General features: G+C 38.0%; 1 protein-coding gene across 11 annotated transcripts in view; it reads right to left on the reverse strand.

Annotated features, from left to right (window-relative positions):
* Positions 1-14,975, reverse strand: part of LOC117296564 (AT-rich interactive domain-containing protein 1B-like) — a 47,751-nt gene extending 32,776 nt beyond the window's left edge. For 7 of the 11 annotated variants that reach the window (XM_033779565.1, XM_033779564.1, XM_033779556.1 and 4 more), the window contains exons 1-4: positions 13,536-14,975; positions 7,602-7,808; positions 5,590-5,772; positions 1,159-1,344 (exon numbers count right to left, since the gene is read on the reverse strand). In XM_033779565.1, the coding sequence (XP_033635456.1) occupies positions 1,159-1,344; positions 5,590-5,772; positions 7,602-7,808; positions 13,536-14,591 (1,632 nt within the window). In that variant the 5' untranslated portion in view covers positions 14,592-14,975. The remainder of the gene's footprint in view (positions 1-1,158; positions 1,345-5,589; positions 5,773-7,601; positions 7,809-13,535) is intronic. The other 4 variants (XM_033779558.1, XM_033779560.1, XM_033779563.1 and 1 more) reach the window with 4 other exon arrangements.
* Between the last annotated feature and the right edge of the window lie 3,511 nt (positions 14,976-18,486).

An 18,486-nucleotide genomic window follows, 5' to 3' on the forward strand; every position in this document is an offset into this window, starting at 1 on the left:
GACTTAAATACCTAAAGGCATGGTTAGTCAAGTCTGAGACGAGAACATGTTAACGCCGCCGTACCGTCAAGCTAATAATCAACGCTTGAGTTATAACTACTGCCTTTTATGAGGTTGAATGTTGGAGGGTAATAGTAAGACCAGTACACCTTACATGCATGGGGCTCTCATTCATTCATGAGGAAGTTCACGACAGGACATGTGAATGCCCATGAGCCAGGCAGACTTCTTAGAGCACACACGGCTCCACGTAGTCTGTGCTTGTGTTTATCTCCCTAGAGTCAATGACCTCAGTCGCTATGACTCTATTCACTTTCCCTCTCTCTTGGCTTTTACTGCATCACCGCTCTCTCTCTAGCTCATGGCAAATTGCATCGCTGGCATCAATGACGGTCAAATTCAGCTGCAATGTGACCCGGCTCTCATCAAATCCATAATGTTTACCATCAATCCCGTTAGAGGGCGCCGCACAAATATGATAGCCTGGGACTACTTGTCTTTTTGAGGGTTTTTCTTAACAATAAGGGGTTTTATTTGTATTGCTTGACATCACACACAATGATGTGCCACATGTATACGCTCATTATTTACTCTTGTACTTTACCCACAAGTACAATTAAAAACATTTGCATAAGTGGTGAGGATCCAAACAGATATTTTCCTCATAAAAGTGGAAAAGAAACAAACAATGTTAAATGAGAACCTAATTAAATTAACAAATCATGCAAGTGTTGTAAATATTAATGATGGTGAAGTTACAAACTATAGGAACTAAACACAAATAACAAACAAATTTCACCACAATTAAATATTAAGGAAAAGACAAAGAGATGCCCATGGAAAGTAAGGCAATGGCAGACCCAGGGGGGCAAGATTCATACTTTCCTTGTTTTGGGAAATGCCAGTTATAGAGTATGCACCTGTTTGGGAAAATGTCTCTGCTTGGAGGAATTCCCCCGTTTGGGGAATACCTTTTTTGGGAGAGTGTCCCTGTTTTGGGGGAGTGTCCCTGTTTTGGGGAAATGCACCTGTTTTCAAGTATGCCCCATTTGAGTGGGGGAAGTTGCCCTGTTTGGGGGAATACCCCCTTTCCCTTGACTGCTACACCCTGGGTTGGCCATTGCACACAGTGCAGGTTAGTTTGGATGAAAGACTTACAGGCAGACTGGGTGGTCTGTTAGCAACACTCACTTCATCAGGGGGATTTCCAGATTTACTGTTGTTAGGCAGGGCCTGTTGCCCTCCTCTATTGAAGCTAGGTGTTGTCTGCTGCGGTTGCTGATAGTTGGATGAAGACTGGGACGGTGGCTGCTGCGGTGGCTGCTGCGGTGGCTGCTGCTGCTGCTGAAGTAACAAACGGCAACAATGTAAATCACATGGCAATATTAACCCAATTTTATTACACCAACTTCCCACATTGTTCTTTATAGACCAGTGCTATGCTACCACCACATTAGTTAGTCTTGCTCCCCTTGTGGAAATGGTATTACTCAGTACTGATTTTCATTCTATTAGAAAGATGCCAGACTACTTTCCCCAACCAGCCTCAATTCTGCATAAAGTGCTTTGAATGGTGGTGGTGGGGGGGTGGGGGGGGGAGGGAGGGGGAGATTGCGGCACCAATGATAAAGGTAGAGTTAAATAAGAACTGGAGGGCGTACAAACCCATGCGACATAGCCCGACAAGACACATGTTTTATCATTCAGACCATGTTGCGCATTACATTAATGTTGCTCAATCAAACAATGTTGCTCATTACATTAATGTTGCTCAATCAAACAATGTTTCTCATTACATTAATGTTGCTCAATCAAACAATGTTGCTCATTACATTAATGTTGCTCAATCAGACAATGTTGCTCAATCAGACAACTTGCTCATTAAGACAATGGTGCTGACCCATCATATTACACCGACCACTTTGCCGTTAATATAGCCACCTTTTTCCAATTGGACATTCAGATCCAATCGACCCATAAAGATTTGTGTCCGAGGCGGGTTGACGGAGTTACATGGCCAGTGCTCTCTCTAGTTCTTACATAATCTCTGGGGAAAATATCAATCCATCGCAAGTATGCAAGCTCACCTTTTAATAAAGGTACTCTCAGTGAGTTAACAGTGCCTCAATTATCAGGCTCGTATATTTATATAAACAAGAGGAAAGGTTGGTAGCCTTATATTGTACCGGCATATATGCATTCATTTGAATTTGTTCCAGACATGTACAAATACAAAATAATTAAGAGTCTAAGAAAAGAAAAAGATGGAAAATGATGTGTTTCTTTGACATAACTAAGGGTGTAGAAATATAGAAGCCAGCACACTTCCAAGACTTCCCATGATGCGACCATGGATGTTAACACAACCCAATGTGGTTCTTGCACCAGCTACTAATATTATAAGGTAACTCAATTTAAAAAAAGAAACACTGATAAAAATAAGTATTGTTTGAAGCTTTGCATGGTGTGGAGAAATAAGAACTATAAATAAATAGTCAACTTGCGGGTACAACCATGTAAACTATTTATTTATATAGTTTATTCTTACTGATAAAAAAAAAAGTAATGAAACATGCGAATCTCGTAAAAAACTCTTTCATCAAATTCCAGCTCAAATCAATATACATAATTAAAATGTAATTTTGGTAGGGGGCCAAATCATTTGGCCCCCTACCAAAATTACATTTTAACTCTATGTATATTGATTAGAGCAATGTCATTTTGGTAGGGGCCAGTTGAGTAAGCAAAACTCAGAAAGTGAGACCATAGGAAGAGGGAATGAAAGCCTGCACTTAAATTAACAGGTCTTGAACTTTTCCTCTAGTAAGAGGCACTTCTAGGCATTGTAACTTTGCAAAGGACACCTCAACAAAACCACAGGTGACATAGGTTTATTTGAGGCCTGAACTAAAATAAATATTTCAAATTAAAAGAAAAAACGTGATTTGTTTTTACCAGTTACGATGGTTTCAAAGTTAAGCTAACAAACATTACCAACGCTGCACCCATTTAGCTGAAGCAAACCACATTGTGAAGGACTTGCTATAACCCCCACATGGACCATACTGCACCATGTTAATTCAATTAGGGAAAGATCAGTTTACCATTGTATTAACAGGTTTGAAAAACTGCTTATAACCGGTTTCAAAAACTACTTATATTCATAATGCATTATTCACATTATCCCACAAAATTACCCACAAAACTTCAAATACTCAAACAGGCAGAGGACAAAAAGATCACTGCTGTACCTCTAGTTTTTAATTAATGTTGGATTAACCAGGAATAAAATTTTGAATGTCAAATTCAACATATTGTTTATATTCCCAAATTTTATTGTGGCCTAGTCATGATTTAAAATCAAGCAATTATAAACTACTACCTGCAGCACAACTGCAAAAATATATTCCTGAATTACATAAGGAGGACAATATCACTTTCTGTTTAGAAAAAAAAAACTGCAATTAATTCCAGTTTTACGACTTCACGCATGTCTGCACAGAGGCGACATCGTAGGGGTTTCCCCTTTCAAAAGGGATCATTATATTAATGGAATTATCTAATAACGTAGTTTAAAAGTGGATTGTATATCAACGTCACAAAGGCTCAGTAGATCTGAAAATACAACACAAACTTTATCAGGGATAACTCCCTAGAGATAATTGAATTGTGAAGGATGATAAATGTGGCTTATAACATTACATTTCTCATTATCAAGTGTAAGGTATCCAGTCATGACATAATGAGGCCCAAATTCAATGATAAACAATCTCACTTTACAAACATCAAATGTTTTTAATCATCCCGCTTGCTTTTTGTGAGTGTCAGTCAGTGCTTTTAATGCACAAAGAAGTCCATGGACAATGAATGGACAAATTAATAAGTGCCTCATTTTTGTTGGTAGCGAACTAGTTTCTTTTCTAGACCAAAATATAAAGTAATAAATAAATACCCGGCTGATTATATTGACAAATAAATTTCCTCCTTGAAATACACTTATTATTCAAAGCTTACAAGGTTTGTCCTTTTGCTTATTGGATCGCAATATTTTCAATTCAGTCTCATTTGTTGTAATTTTAACCAAATAATACATTTAACACACAGAAATCAAATACCATGTTTTGGAAAGTGTGTTTTTCAATATGAAGTGTAAAATTTCAAGTGATAGAAAACTGCAGACAGTGAAAATGTCAGTGAAATTTTCACACTTTAGTCACACCGAAAAATCCTGCAAAATTTATTATTTCAACTAGAAAAGACTAGGAAAGTATTTGATCAGTAGGAATGGTTTGGTTTGAATCCCATAATCGAAACAGAGGCTATTCGGTGAAAGATGGTCTTGGTTTAAAATGCATCAGGTGCTGCTCAAAATATTCACCATTTGCTGCTCAAAATATTCACCATTTGCTGCTCAAAATATTCACCATTTGCTGCTCAATATTAGCATTTAGAGAGCACCAAACATCTCAATTCAATTTAATCTTTTCTTCAATCAACCATTTACACAGAGATCAAATCATATCTCCAAACATTTTCACATCATATCCATTTTGAATGTGACTAATCACTACACCCAGAAAAAGGGTGAAAGTTTCAGGGTGAATTTCACTTTCTGTGATAATTAATCACTTGAAATAATGCACAGACCCTTGTTGATAATTTACACACATCAAAGCACACATCCCACTTCTTCTTCAAACACACAGCAAACTGGCAAATAATTATCCAGAAACAACAAGCAAAATTCCCTGTAAAAACAAATCATTATCAAACTCTTACTCAATGATTATTTTACTATTTTAGTTTTTATTGTTTACTATTGCACATCCAGCATCCCCTATTGTTTAAGTCATTCATGGCTTATCATGAAAACCGGTTCACAATCCAAAGATATTCATCTCACTGATTTTATTTCAAGATGTAGATTTCATGGTGCAGTATGATTCACTGAGAGTTGGGCAGGATAGCGTGATGCTATCTTCACAGAGACAACCAATTAAACAAATTTAAACTCTTCCTTTGCATGTCTTTAAAAGATTTTGAAAAATCTTGTTGCGATTGAACAACAGATACAGAAGGCAAAAACCCTGGTGCTGGTTTTGTTCTATGTGAGTATCCAGTGAACGATGCATTACCAAATAAGTACATGCAATAAAGGTGTGGTACAGCGAGTCAGCCACATTGTCCATTTAAAGTTCTACTTGAAGCACTAAGGTCATGCAGTGTGTTCAAACTTGCATGATGTGACTTTGTCCATTGTTACTTGGCTGGCCTAAAGATTTTATTTGATCATCATTCTTCACCAGTGTGAAATACATTGTACATTAGGTTAAATATGATAGAGATGTATTCAGTCCAAACCATTAGCTTGAAATTTAATTAGTGTCAACAAAAAGATCCACAACAGTACCACCAGATATTAGTCTGTCAAAAGGGAAAGAAAGCAAAGTGATTGGCACCCCGGAACCAGACTATATAATAGCAAGTCACATGTTAGCATGATGTGTATATGTAGTCTATTTAGGACTAGGAGGCCAATGTTAGTACGTATGTGATGTACATGTTTCTTGTAAAGCACTGCGGCTATACCTGATGTGAAGACACTGCCTGTGAAGGTGTAGAGTCTTTCCACATGGGATAATGCTGCTGTTGGCTGTTGCTGTAGGGTGGCATGCCTTGCTGATGTGGTTGTTGCCATGTTGGTGCATGCTGTTGGTGATTGAACTCCATGCCCTGGCCTTGCTGACCATATTGTGAGGGCATCTGTTCATACTGAAGTGATAGTCACACCCATATTAATCTTATACTACCTACTTCTTAAAATTCACTTCACAAGGTTTACAATGCAGAAGTTGTTTCCACTGGCATCATGGTATAAGGGGCATGCCCTGCAATTTGCTTAAAGGCAGTGGACACCTTTGGTTATTGTTAAAGACCAGTCTTCTCAATTGGTGTATCTCAAGGTCGTCCATGTTGCAGGATAATAACGGAAGAAAAACGCCCTTGTCGTACAAGTTGTGTGCTTTCAGATGCTTGAGGTCTCGAATTAAATTTAAATATTTTAGAGAGAAATTACTTCTTTCTAAAAAACTAGGTTACTTCAGAGGGAGCCGTGTCTCACTGTTTTATACTATCAACAGCTCTCCATTACATTTTTATGCTAACAATTATTTTGAGTAAATACCAATAGTGTCCACTGCCTTTAAATCATGTTTTGCCATCTTAGTGCCTAGTCAATTAAACACTTTGATTTTATTCTTATATCAAAGCGGTTAATAAATCATAGCAACTTTACATTCATTTATTTTTCAAATACCGAATAAAGTCATCATTTATCATTTGGAAGGTGAAGACGTCATTCCAAAACAACAGCGGCTCCGACATCACAAAAATGGCACTTTGCACACCTATTGCTTGCATATTCCTTAGCCACTTCTGCCAGGGGTAACCCCGGTGCAATGTTATCAATTAATCTTAAGGCAACATAAACCACATTTTATCCACAAAGGTCTGTCTTAAATGAACAAATAGCATTTTTGGGGCTCCATTACCCAAAGGTTGGTGTTTGGCATAGCGACAGAGCTGTACGATCTTGAGCAAACATTTTGTTTCTTTCTGAAAATAATAGCGTAAAGTTGCAAAAAGCAAACATTTTAAAGCTTCAAAATGCCTTCTAGTTGAAAGCCTTGATATAGTTTTGGCGCTAAAGTAAAAAGGTTCTTTTCTTCTAAAATGTGAATAAAAATGATGCATGACGAATAAAAACAGGCCTCATTCCTTTTACACAGAGAAACAAGAAATGCTAAAATGACAATTATTGCAATATTTGAAGACTGTGGACCAATCAAAATCAACATAATCAAATTTGTTGGAGGATATCTTGCTTTGTGACGTAAATCACAGTCACACACAAATCTTTGTCATTTTTGTTAGTGGTACATGTACACCCAGCAGGGTGGATATGTGCGCATTACAAGTCTTATTATTATTATTATTATTACACATAATGTGTCACCTACAAAATTCTCAGGGTTGTTCAACTGCACTCACTGCACACACAGCATCAAAAGCTTTATAACTGCCTTGTTCTCAAGGTTGTTGATCATTATCACCATGCTTTAAGTGTACACAACAAAAGAGATAAGACTTGGGGACAAGGTTATGAATCCACAATTTTGTTTTTCACATTTATATTGGCTGGCAATGTACCACACCACAAAGGCAAACCTACAACAAATAATTGAGTGCAGTTTTATTCAAGTTTTGGAATCAAAACAAAAATCAAATCAAATGACAAAGGTTAGTTGTGGTGCTAAATGCAATGGCTTACTTCAATCTGTCTATTTAGAATAATAAACCCTTAGATACACCCCGTAATTGTTCAAGTTTCCATTATTTGTTTCCATTGAAAATGGACTAGTCATTGGATTTTGTTTTCATTCTTAAGCACTACTCTGTAGTAAGAGTTAACTACAGCAGTGCGTTAACATATGAAATAATTATTAACCAGATCTAATGTCATTGTAATGACCACTTGTGATTCTTACAATTTATATAAGAATGTTAGAATAAGATTGAAAATGTTAAAATGAATGTCTTACCGGTTGTCCGAACTGAGCGCTGTTTCCAATCATATTCCCGACCATTCCCCCTTGTCCCTGTGCATTATGGGTCGCTCTTGATGCTGTCATGTGACTACCTGGATACATCGGTTGTGACATAACAGGGTACTGTCGACTGCCAGGCTGCTGGTAGGCCCCTGGGTAGGGGCGCTTTAAGACCGAGTTTTGTACACCCTCTGGCACACCCTACATCAAACAAAAAACATTCATACATCACTCACTATAACACTATTCTTCATGATGTTAAAATACAAAAACATCCACAGTTCCTAGTATATGAATTCGAAAAATCCACACTGAATTGGAAAGCTGGAAATAGCATGATGCTTATCATTTCAAAGAATGCATCAGGTTTTTGTTTTTTGCCAGGAATCAGCTTTGTGCACAATGCCATACGTACATGTGCATGTTTAACTGCAAACTAAACAAGGAAGTGCTGCACAAAAAATACTAACTGGTGGCTTTCATGTGTTCATGGTATCTACATAATGTACATGTACATGATCTCAACTCTCTATACAATGTACACACACCACACTAGTCAGGGATTTTGACGCTACACTGCAGCGAATACAGTCTGATGTACAGATGGTATCACTAGACAAATCATGGGTTCTGCATTACGTTAATATCAGACTTGAAAAAAAAATACAACCAGTTGTAACAACCAGGTAAACAACTTGTTGATTTCAACTGGATTAGTTCATTCATAATCATTGATGAAGTTGTTTACTCATGCATTATAATCAGGTGCTATATGACAGTTAAGAATTCTGGTTAAGCTTGCATTTCCTGTTATCTTGAGGATTTATTCAATGTTTAGATCACCCAGAAGTCTTATCTATACATTCAAACACTTGACTTGAAGGGTGGTGAGGGTAAGTGTTGGTGTTTTGAGGGCATCAGGCACAGTTATGGGGGAAAACAAGTAAAGTAACTAACACTTAAGAGATGTGAATTTTTCCTATCATGACTTTGATCTAAGAATGATTTCAAAAACACTTTCCGCATGGATACAAAAGACAGTTCTCTTGCAGAATCCTTGTCAAACTACAATAAAATAATTGAACACAATTCAGAATGTAAAAATTCCCCCCAGACCAACCCATGTGTAAATGACAACAATAGAGTTGTACATGAACCTTGACAAGCCAGACAAATCAATAATGAGTGTTGAATAACATATGATAGCCTCTTGTGTCAACCACACAGGTAATTATCTCCTCTCAGTAACAACAACCACTCCAAGGGGATATTCCATTTCAACACTGACAAAGGGAAACCCCTACATTAGCATAATAATGATAAGCAGAGCAGAATGTAATGACAGGGGCTATCCCAGCCACCATCATACAGCAGCAGTCTGTGTTTACTCAAGCAGTCACATTGCCAGTTAGCAACTCAAAACCCAAGCACTGGAAATTCATCTGGGGCACTATTCTATAAATAGCATCACTATTATCTCCCAGCACAGGCTGCTTGACAATGGGGGGAAAGCCTGAATTATTTAATGCCTGAGTGTAAACATCCAATGTATGGAAGTGCAGGTCATGTGAGCGAGTTAGGTTGTGGGGCAATCCCCTTGTGGCTGACCTCTGTTGTGACTCAGACCAGGTGGCATTCACATTCCACAAATTCCAATCAACCACATGGCCTTCATTCATAGATTTCCCCCTCAAAAAATATATATCCTCAACATCATATTCATCATTCAACATTGTATAGTCATTGGGGTCGTACACCGTATAATGTTGTTTGACATGTAAACATTGCCTGGTACCAACATGCAGGCAGATTTGGGCAGCCACTAATTAGTAACATTCATTAGGAATTAGGATAACCCAGTGACAAACAACAACAGCGAGGTCCGACTCTGACGCTAATTATAGAATACTGCATTGATTTCAGTTGACCTTTTTTGCCACAAGTGTTACACTTTATTTGTCGTTGCACTTCCAAAAATGATAAATCCTGTGTTTCCCTATTCTTTATCTACTCTTACATTTGACATGAGAAGGTCCATAAGGAATGAGCATAGAACTTCATTGTATCAAATTGGTACAGATTCAAAAATTATCAACGGTCTCAGCCATTGCAGAAACCAATATTGATCTTATAGGCCTAACTCAAAATTAAACTGGACCTAATATTAGTGCAATGCAATCTTCCACAATTAACATCAAGCACAATGTCCAGACTCCCTGCCAAAATGCCTTGGTGCCCTTGCCCTTTAAAAACAAAGCATACAGGCCTGTAATCATCCTAGTTAATCATTACACAGAACCTCAGCTGTACCCAGTTATAAAAAACAAAACCGTACAAAAACTTTACAGTTTTGCCTCATATTGTTAGCTTCGTATTGTTAGCTTCCTAATTATAAGATACATTCAACAAGTCCCTCATTAAAATTGTTGCAAGTCTTTCCATTACTTCTTGTTCCATATGTTTTATACAACAACACAACTATCCCAACCTAAAGTAGTACCGGTACTTGTTATTTGAGACAACACTTGTCAGCTTTCACAAGGGAAACCTCCTGTCCTTGTATGAAGACGGGTAAAATGAAGACCATACTTTCATTAGTTGCGTTGATCTAGTTATAACTCTGTCAAAGAACAGTAGAATATTACTACATGATATATAGTAGTATATAAATGCAATATTCAGAAAGCCCATCAACCTACAACATTTATGAGCAACTGGCGACCATACTTCATAAAAATGCACTAGAGATTGATCCTATGCCGCCAATACTGCAGAGCTGATTGTGTGTGCAGCTGCTGGTTTCAGACGCCAGTGTGCCATACGGATTGGCAAAGGATTTCATCAAGCATGATTCAAAGGGGATGGAATATACTTCAAGAGGCTCCCTACAAAATGTATTTTTCATAGGGGAATCCATCAAAACTCAACGAACAAATTGCTGCCGAAGTTTATAAACTACCCCATGATTGACTGTGTTAGGATTTGTTGTTGTTGCAGCGAAATGGAGACCATATCTATATGTTGGTATGCAGAAATTTAAAAAACCCTATTCACTTTTTTATCACTGCTATTAATTTCAAGTAAAATCTGGAATGTGAAGTTATAATTCTTTGCTGCAGTCTGCACTCTACAATTCAAAAGAAGTTCAAAGTACTTTATATGTGATTTTATTTTGAGATTACGCAAGGAGAGACTGGGTGGCTTTTTCAATTTCTGACATTTTTCCATACTTGTGGATCGAGTCCTCGATTGGAGTTTGCAATTAATCAACAAATAGTCGTAAGCTTTTATAGTAAAATCACATCAAAACACTCACATTAGACTGGTAGCTGCTTATCAACTGCTGCATATTTACATTTTCAATACTGAACTATAGTTGGTTCCTTTTAGATGGGGCTTGAGAATATAAAAAACTTGCACAAACTCTTGTAAATATATTGCCGCCATGATGCCCGGGCTGCTCACACTGAACTGACCAATCATAAGATAGCACACTAGACTTGGTTGCAAGTCTGTGCATGTGAATTCAATCCTCATACATACACACTGCATGGTAGTGCATAACAGGGCCAAGCTTCAACAAGCTTGGACTAGCATAAAACTCTAGTTTTTGCAACACATCACAAATATTATTTAAATAAAAAGACAACTGCCATGTTTGGGCTTCTTAAATTCAATGAATAGTTTGTCACATTTCCCTTTAGTTTGTGTACTTTATTGGCATGAAAACAGTCTATGACATTGAAGGTGCAGGCTAGTGTCAGAATATGAATACAATTTATACAAAGGAAAAACACACAACAGAAAGCAAACATGTCTTATTTACTGATTTCTTCACCAGCTTTATACCAATTTGCAAAACAATCAAACATTATGAGCAGGCCTTGCAATATGCAGAAAATTTTAACATTTAGAGCATTTTCCTTGATAACAAACTTAACCCACAGACATTTGTTTATTTATCTCAGAAGACATCAAGGGTTCCCCACAATGCCTCAGGAACTAAAACTTAACGTCTTGCCAGGAGTGAAACTATGAAATCGCTTCAAGTTTTAATTACTTGGGGGAGGAACACCCCCAGTTATTTTTTCTAAAGCCAAAATGAAATGCCATGTAAGTTATTTACAGCTTATCGATAGCTTTACATTGATGGGATTTGAACCATGGTCACTAAGGTGCATGCAAGAAAAATACTATTGTACCACATGGGAACATGTGCCAGACTTCATGGCAATCTCCTATCCAAAGATGTTGAAGCTTTACATGTTGTTGAGACTACACTATCCCTTGGTACAACCCCCGGATTGTTCCTGAATTTGGGCAAGGTATTGTCTTAGGATTTTATGAAAGCAAACGCCTAGTGTCGTACAATTTCTTGAAGGGTAAGTCTGTTTTTAAGTGTTGTTGTTGTTGTTTTTTGTTTTTTTAATGGTTACAAATCTAAAATGTCAACAAATTTCCCTTGCTTCATTTTATAGTGACAAAGGAAACGAGCATTCTTTTTGACGTTTATTCGGTTCTGCTGACTTTTCAGAGGATGATTGTTGGACCACATCGCGAGAGATCTAATTACAAATCTTTACGACTTGATTTGAAAAGTGGAGTATTGTTTAAAAGCAAATTTATTTGTGTCAATGTAGAACAAGTAAAAATCATCCTGATCTTTTCTTAGAAAGGATAACAATATTATTTTACCTTTTAGGACCGTTTTTATGATACGGGTTTGATGTTGTAAATTGTTCATCCATTTTTGTCTATCATTATATTAATTATGGATGGAAGCTGCAGCAATTTACTTTAGACTCATTAGAAGTTCAGAAGTGTTTCCAAACTGGGAAAAATTATCAGGCTATGCTGATTTGCAGAACGAGAAGACTGTGTAAGAAAGCGCATAACAAAAACTGCATTGCTGCTACATTGAGTAGTTCACAAACAAATGAGTTATTGTTGACGTCACTATGTTGTTAACACAATAACATCCATGTAGCAGTTCTAAGGGCTAAACATTTGGCAATAAGTAAATGCTCAATATTCGATTAAGTTAAATAAAATGTAGAAATGTTAAACATTCTTTGTTCAACCCCAAGTCTTTTCTTTTAACATAAAGTCTTAAACAAAATTTACCAGTTGAGTATGTTGTTACTCCCAACAATACAATAATAGAACCAAGTTTAAATATTCAAATTCATGTTTATTTCAATTAGCTTTGTTTAATCCAATAAAAACAATTACCCCCCTCAAATAAGAACATCCATGACAACTATCGATGCATTTAACAGAAGCACCAAGACTCAAGAGAAAACAAATCAACAAACATAAGTTCTGATTTAATTCTACCTCCATGTTTTAACAAACACAAAGGCAAACAGGTCCCTGTGACTAAAATGTATACCATGCCATTCAATGAGCAGATGAGTTGATTATGTATGTGTGTATGTACTCAAATGTTATTATTAACTTGACATTCAGTCAACCAACATCTTAATGAATGGTTAGACAAGTCATAGATGTTGACCAATCATCGCACGAACGTGCAACAAAATGCACAGCTGTCATCCAGCTCCAAGATTTACCTCCAAATTCAAAACAACTCGCAGGCACACACGCCGGCGAACTTGCACTTGACACCCGCTGACCGGCCACAGTCAACCACACACGGTTCCAAAAAGTCTACCGAGTGCTACAAAAAAGTATCACTTCTATTCAAGTCTCACCGAACTTCAAAACTTTTGAGGAATACATCGTACCATTATATGATTCAGCAACAACTTTTGTTAGTTTTTGCTGTCCAAATAACATGAAAAAAAGAAAGATGTACATTATCATGATAATCAGGCAGTTGTTTTCAAATTATACATGACAAAAATAAAGTTGTAAACGTGAAAATTTTGGGTGATACTTTACAGGATGGAACGTTGGTTTACGTACCTGATTTCTGACCATGTTTGGACCAGCATAGCCAGTGCCATGGCTGCCACTTGCTGACTGAGGATGGACTTGTGAGTGCGACATGCCTGCGCTTCTTTGTCCCCAATTTTGAGGCGATTGGTGAAAACCTGTGCCTTGGTTTGTCATCATTCCTAGTGAGCCTCCACCATCAGAACCCTTCACCATGTTCTCACCTGGACTAGGATAACTACTAGAATAGTTTGGCATGTGTTTTTGGCCTTGGAGAAGTTGGGAAAGGGTTGGGGCAGAGTTTGAAATTCGGTCTCCGCTGTAAGGTTTGGGTTGTTGCTGATGCGACGAACCGTAACTTGGCGGCATTGGTGGGACATTTGGACCCGCCCTGGAACCCATAACCATGGGGGAATATCCCTGTCTAGATCCCATATGACCATCGTATTGGTTATACGGATTATTTGACATATTTTGGTTCTGGTTTGGGCCTATATTCATGTTTAATGAAGAGTTCGGCGGTGCGCTTCCTGTCTGGTGTCCGCCATGTTGGTTTGTCATGCCGTATCCAGCATTTCGATTCCCATAATATCCGCCATTGTAGCCTTCACTGCCGGACATATTTGGAACAATTTTCTGTCCAGAACTGTCTAGTAGTTGGTTGTGCACACTGCTGTTACTTTGATAGGTTCCTCCTGGTCCAGCATAAGGATCTAAACTTTGAGTCTGTGAAGGATGGTGGCCTGCGCCCAATCCACTTTGTCCGCCATGACCATCTTGTTGTAGCATTACAGAGTTTGAACCAGGCATGCCAGGACCAACATTGCCATGATTGCTTGCTGTCTTTGTCCCCATATCAGTTCCACCATTTCCCGGTGGTTGGCCTGCCGAAGTCATGGCGTTATTCATAACGGTTCCTTGGTTCTCTGTGGGTCCATTTGCCCCCTCCCCACCGGTGTTGTTGCGGGATGAGGGCCTAAAATCCTGGCCCGTGCTATCCATTGTGTTGTTTGCTGCTTGCTGGCCCTGCGGACGAGAGCTAATTTCTTGATCGCAATTGACATTTCCAGCGACTTTGGCTGCCATACTAGGAACAATTTACCCCCAGTATTCTGCCCTCCTATAAAGAGGCAGCGCGGCTGGTGTAAGTCCACAAAGTATCATAGATAAACGGCTAGCGATTCTTCGGTCGGACACACGTGTTTTTCCAGGAGTGATTTGGAGAATAACATCGGATCTTAGCAGACCATCGGAAAGACTTGCTCACACGTAATTCATATGGCGCACATTCTGCATGGCTGAAATGCTAGCAAAAGGCGACATTACAAATATTTAGAGTGTGAAATCCATGCGCCAGGCAGGGGAAAAAACAACGCAAAAAAGTCCAACCGACAGTTTTTTGCCATCCCCATAATTTTTTGATCAAATTTCAAAACTATCCCAAGTTTCCCAGGTGATAATGGGCGCGTAGGAATTACCTATTCTTCATTTATTTGAGAACTAATTCATGCTGGCTCGGTAGGACACTACATTCCTGGGCTGTGGACTGTCCCCAGCATTCTTTTCATGCTGCTTTCGATTAGGATTTTCAGACATCCCTCTGAAGCACGCTTCATTTATCCTCTAAATATCTCTCTCCATACCATTCAGTACTACAAAAACTCACTTTTCTGATAAAAGCTGATTAGAATATGTCTGAAGTATTTAAATATTTTCATTTTATCCCCCTTGTCGTATAAGCAGTCAAATTATGATGATATGATTTCAAGGTTGCAGAGGGAGTAAGCACACTGCCCTCAGTTCTCAAATTACCGGGCCGTAATTGAAGAGTGACGTCAGGCGAGGCTGTATTTCCATGCGATCTTTTGTTTGCAATCTCTTCGCAGCTAGCGCACGTTTCACGGCTCAATTGAAGAAGTTATTTTCATTTTCGCGGGCAAATCCGTCGCAACGACTGGCGTTATCTCTGCCCTCCTGTGACGGGCTCTTCTCCCGGTGGCGTCGCTTTGTCACAACTCCAGAAAAAAACCAGTACAGCAGGAAGACAACGATTTCTTATTTATTAAAGTGATTTAGTTAAGTGTAAACATAAAACCACATTGCAAGACATACCAAGCGAGCATCAATTTTAATTTATTAACACAAGACAATCCATTAGTTGGAAGGGAAAGTGTGTTTTAACAAGACAAACAAAAACAAACCAAAATGTTCTCAGTGGTTATATGCTATTCCTCTCGGTTGAAGGTCATTCTGTCTTTATGCGTGTAAAGCGAATACCTGATTATTTTTTTACCGTTCTTTGCAGTGTATTGGTAGTAGTGGGTTGGGATGTAATAACTAAGCACTATGTCGTGCCTGTATATTGATGGAGCTAGCCAGCCGGCCAGGCAACGGTGCACGGGCAGAGGTGGCGCGCTATAATATAATCAGTGTGGCACACGACAGCAAGGATATAAATGGATGGGAATAAAATTAATAACAGATTTTTTAAAATAATTTTAACAGAAATTAAAAAGACATAACAAAGGAAAGGCAGAATTGAAGATTGTTTTTATTACTTGTGATATCACGTACTTTTAAGAATTAACTCCATCTAGAAGAAGGCCTAACATCACTATTAAATGACTTATACATTAATAATATAAGTGAATAAAATGGTTTGAATAAAGCAACGACTAAAGTGGGGAGTTTTTTTTTACTGTTAATAACAAGAGCTATAAACAAATAATTTCTGTTTGCTTTGTTGTAATTCTAATCGAGTTTAAAAACATTATCTAGTTCTGTTTAAAATAATTTAATTCCCCACAGCAGCAGTTATTTACCTAGTTTGAGGTGAGAAAACAAAGACAGACATTTAAATAATTCTCACCATAAAGTTCATCTTAAAAATATAGATATTATAGTCTGTGTTGTTTTGATGTCTTCTTGGTCTGCTTGGAGTTGCCAAAAACCTTTGCAATTTTATTTGTCTGACAAATATTTTCCGTTTTAATGTCCATTATTTATTTATAGTGCATTGCCTGTTGAATAATTACTTCCCCACTTAAATAAATTACAATCTTTCCCGAAAACTGCATTATTGTATATAAACTGCACCTCAAGTATAGTGGGCGGTAATGAGGCACTGAGCTAGCTAGCAAACGAGGCGCTCCTATAGCGCCCTCATTGTCAGTAATTTTAATAAGTGCATTACTATCGGAGTGATGAACATAGAAACGAAATAAATTACAATCTTTCCCGAAAACTGCATTATTGTATATAAACTGCACCTCAAGTATAGTGGGCGGTAATGAGGCACTGAGCTAGCTAGCAAACGAGGCGCTCCTATAGCGCCCTCATTGTCAGTAATTTTAATAAGTGCATTACTATGCGGAGTGATGAACATAGAAACGAAATAGGGATGGAGGCGGCGTGTCGGGGTCAGGGGGTTGTCTATTATTGCCAAATGAATTCCAGATCTGTTATACAAAACAAATGAGCAATTGTATATAATTAAATACAAATGTAATATTGATTACACAGTTACTGATTCTTTTCATTAATTGATTTTAGGCTGCGCGTAACGACCTATGGTCGGTATTTGGGGCATGGTTTACCAGGGGGGGGGGGGTCTTTTTAAAAGTAAGTAAAATATGGGGTGGGGGTACTCTCTGCGCCGTATCGGACATGGTATACAGAGAAGACAATAACATTTTTTGTTCTTCCATACACCTAACTATGCATGCCTGAAGTCTCATTAATAAAAAAAAAAAAACCAAAGAAAACAAAAAAACGCTACAACACCAACGCTTGTAGTGATTATATAAAAAATAGTGAAAAAAACTATCAAAGTTTCCCCCTTCCCCCACTCAACCCCGACGCCTCCAGATCTCCCTCCCCACCCACCCGCGGGGGCCATTATCACAGGGACAGTGTTTTTATTACATCTTTGTTGTCTTTTTAAAGCGACGGAGTATAACGCGGACTCCTGAACGCCACAAGATGAGGGGAAACTTTAAAATGAAATCATTCCTTAGGCTTCATCTACTGGTTGGTTCGACTTCTTGGAACGAGTACGTCGGTTACCGGAACTATATTCACTGCTGGGATGAGGCTCTTGTTGGGTTTATGTTGGGGATCTTCCTGTTTCAAAAGTTTAATGAAACGGGTTGAGTATCCTTGGGGTTATGTTGGATGAAATATTTTAGACGTCTTCTGCATCTTCGTCGTCATTGTAATTTGGCCAGTGGATGTCAAGTTTTTATGTTTTTAACGTGGACAATAAAAATAATTATAATTCTCATTGTGATCTTGTCTGAAAATTACTAACACACTTTTGTAATACCTACCTTACCAAGAGGGCGCTATACGCTCACTTTACTGAACTGCAGATGCGGTGTATAATCCAGGAGACTCTGTCCCACGGAGATTTCATTTGAAATACATCCAGCTTTATGAAAACATTTCTTACAAGGGGGATATTGCTGATCTGGTTGTTCTCTTAGCAAACCATAGGCGGAGGATAGTTTTTATTATCTAAAGAATACTACCCATGAAAACCCCACAAAAACAAAGCCAGGACAATATTAAGTAATTTTATTTTCAAAAGTGTACGAAAACCCCCCACGAATCCATTATAATTCCATACGAGTTCAAACACACATTCTTTGATTGCGACAGGTTGAAAACAGCATCAATGTACAACAATGCTCTACAAAACAGTGCATTCAATAACAAAATATGGACTATGGTAGCAATTTCTTCACATTGAAAATGCCTATTAAAAAATTACCGTCATATTCAAATATAAATAAACTATCATTGTGAATGGTGAAAAAACCCACCACAATACTCAAATTCTTGCGATTTGTTTAATACCACATAATATTACCCATTGGTGACGTGTAAGGATGCGGAGACTATACATGTCCATTGCACCTGTTACATCTATTATTGTTAATTAACATAATATTAATTTCGAAGGTTGGGTTTATTTCACGTT

Source organism: Asterias rubens, chromosome 11 (genome assembly GCF_902459465.1).
Source record: "Asterias rubens chromosome 11, eAstRub1.3, whole genome shotgun sequence".
NCBI classification, from domain to species: domain Eukaryota; kingdom Metazoa; phylum Echinodermata; class Asteroidea; order Forcipulatida; family Asteriidae; genus Asterias; species Asterias rubens.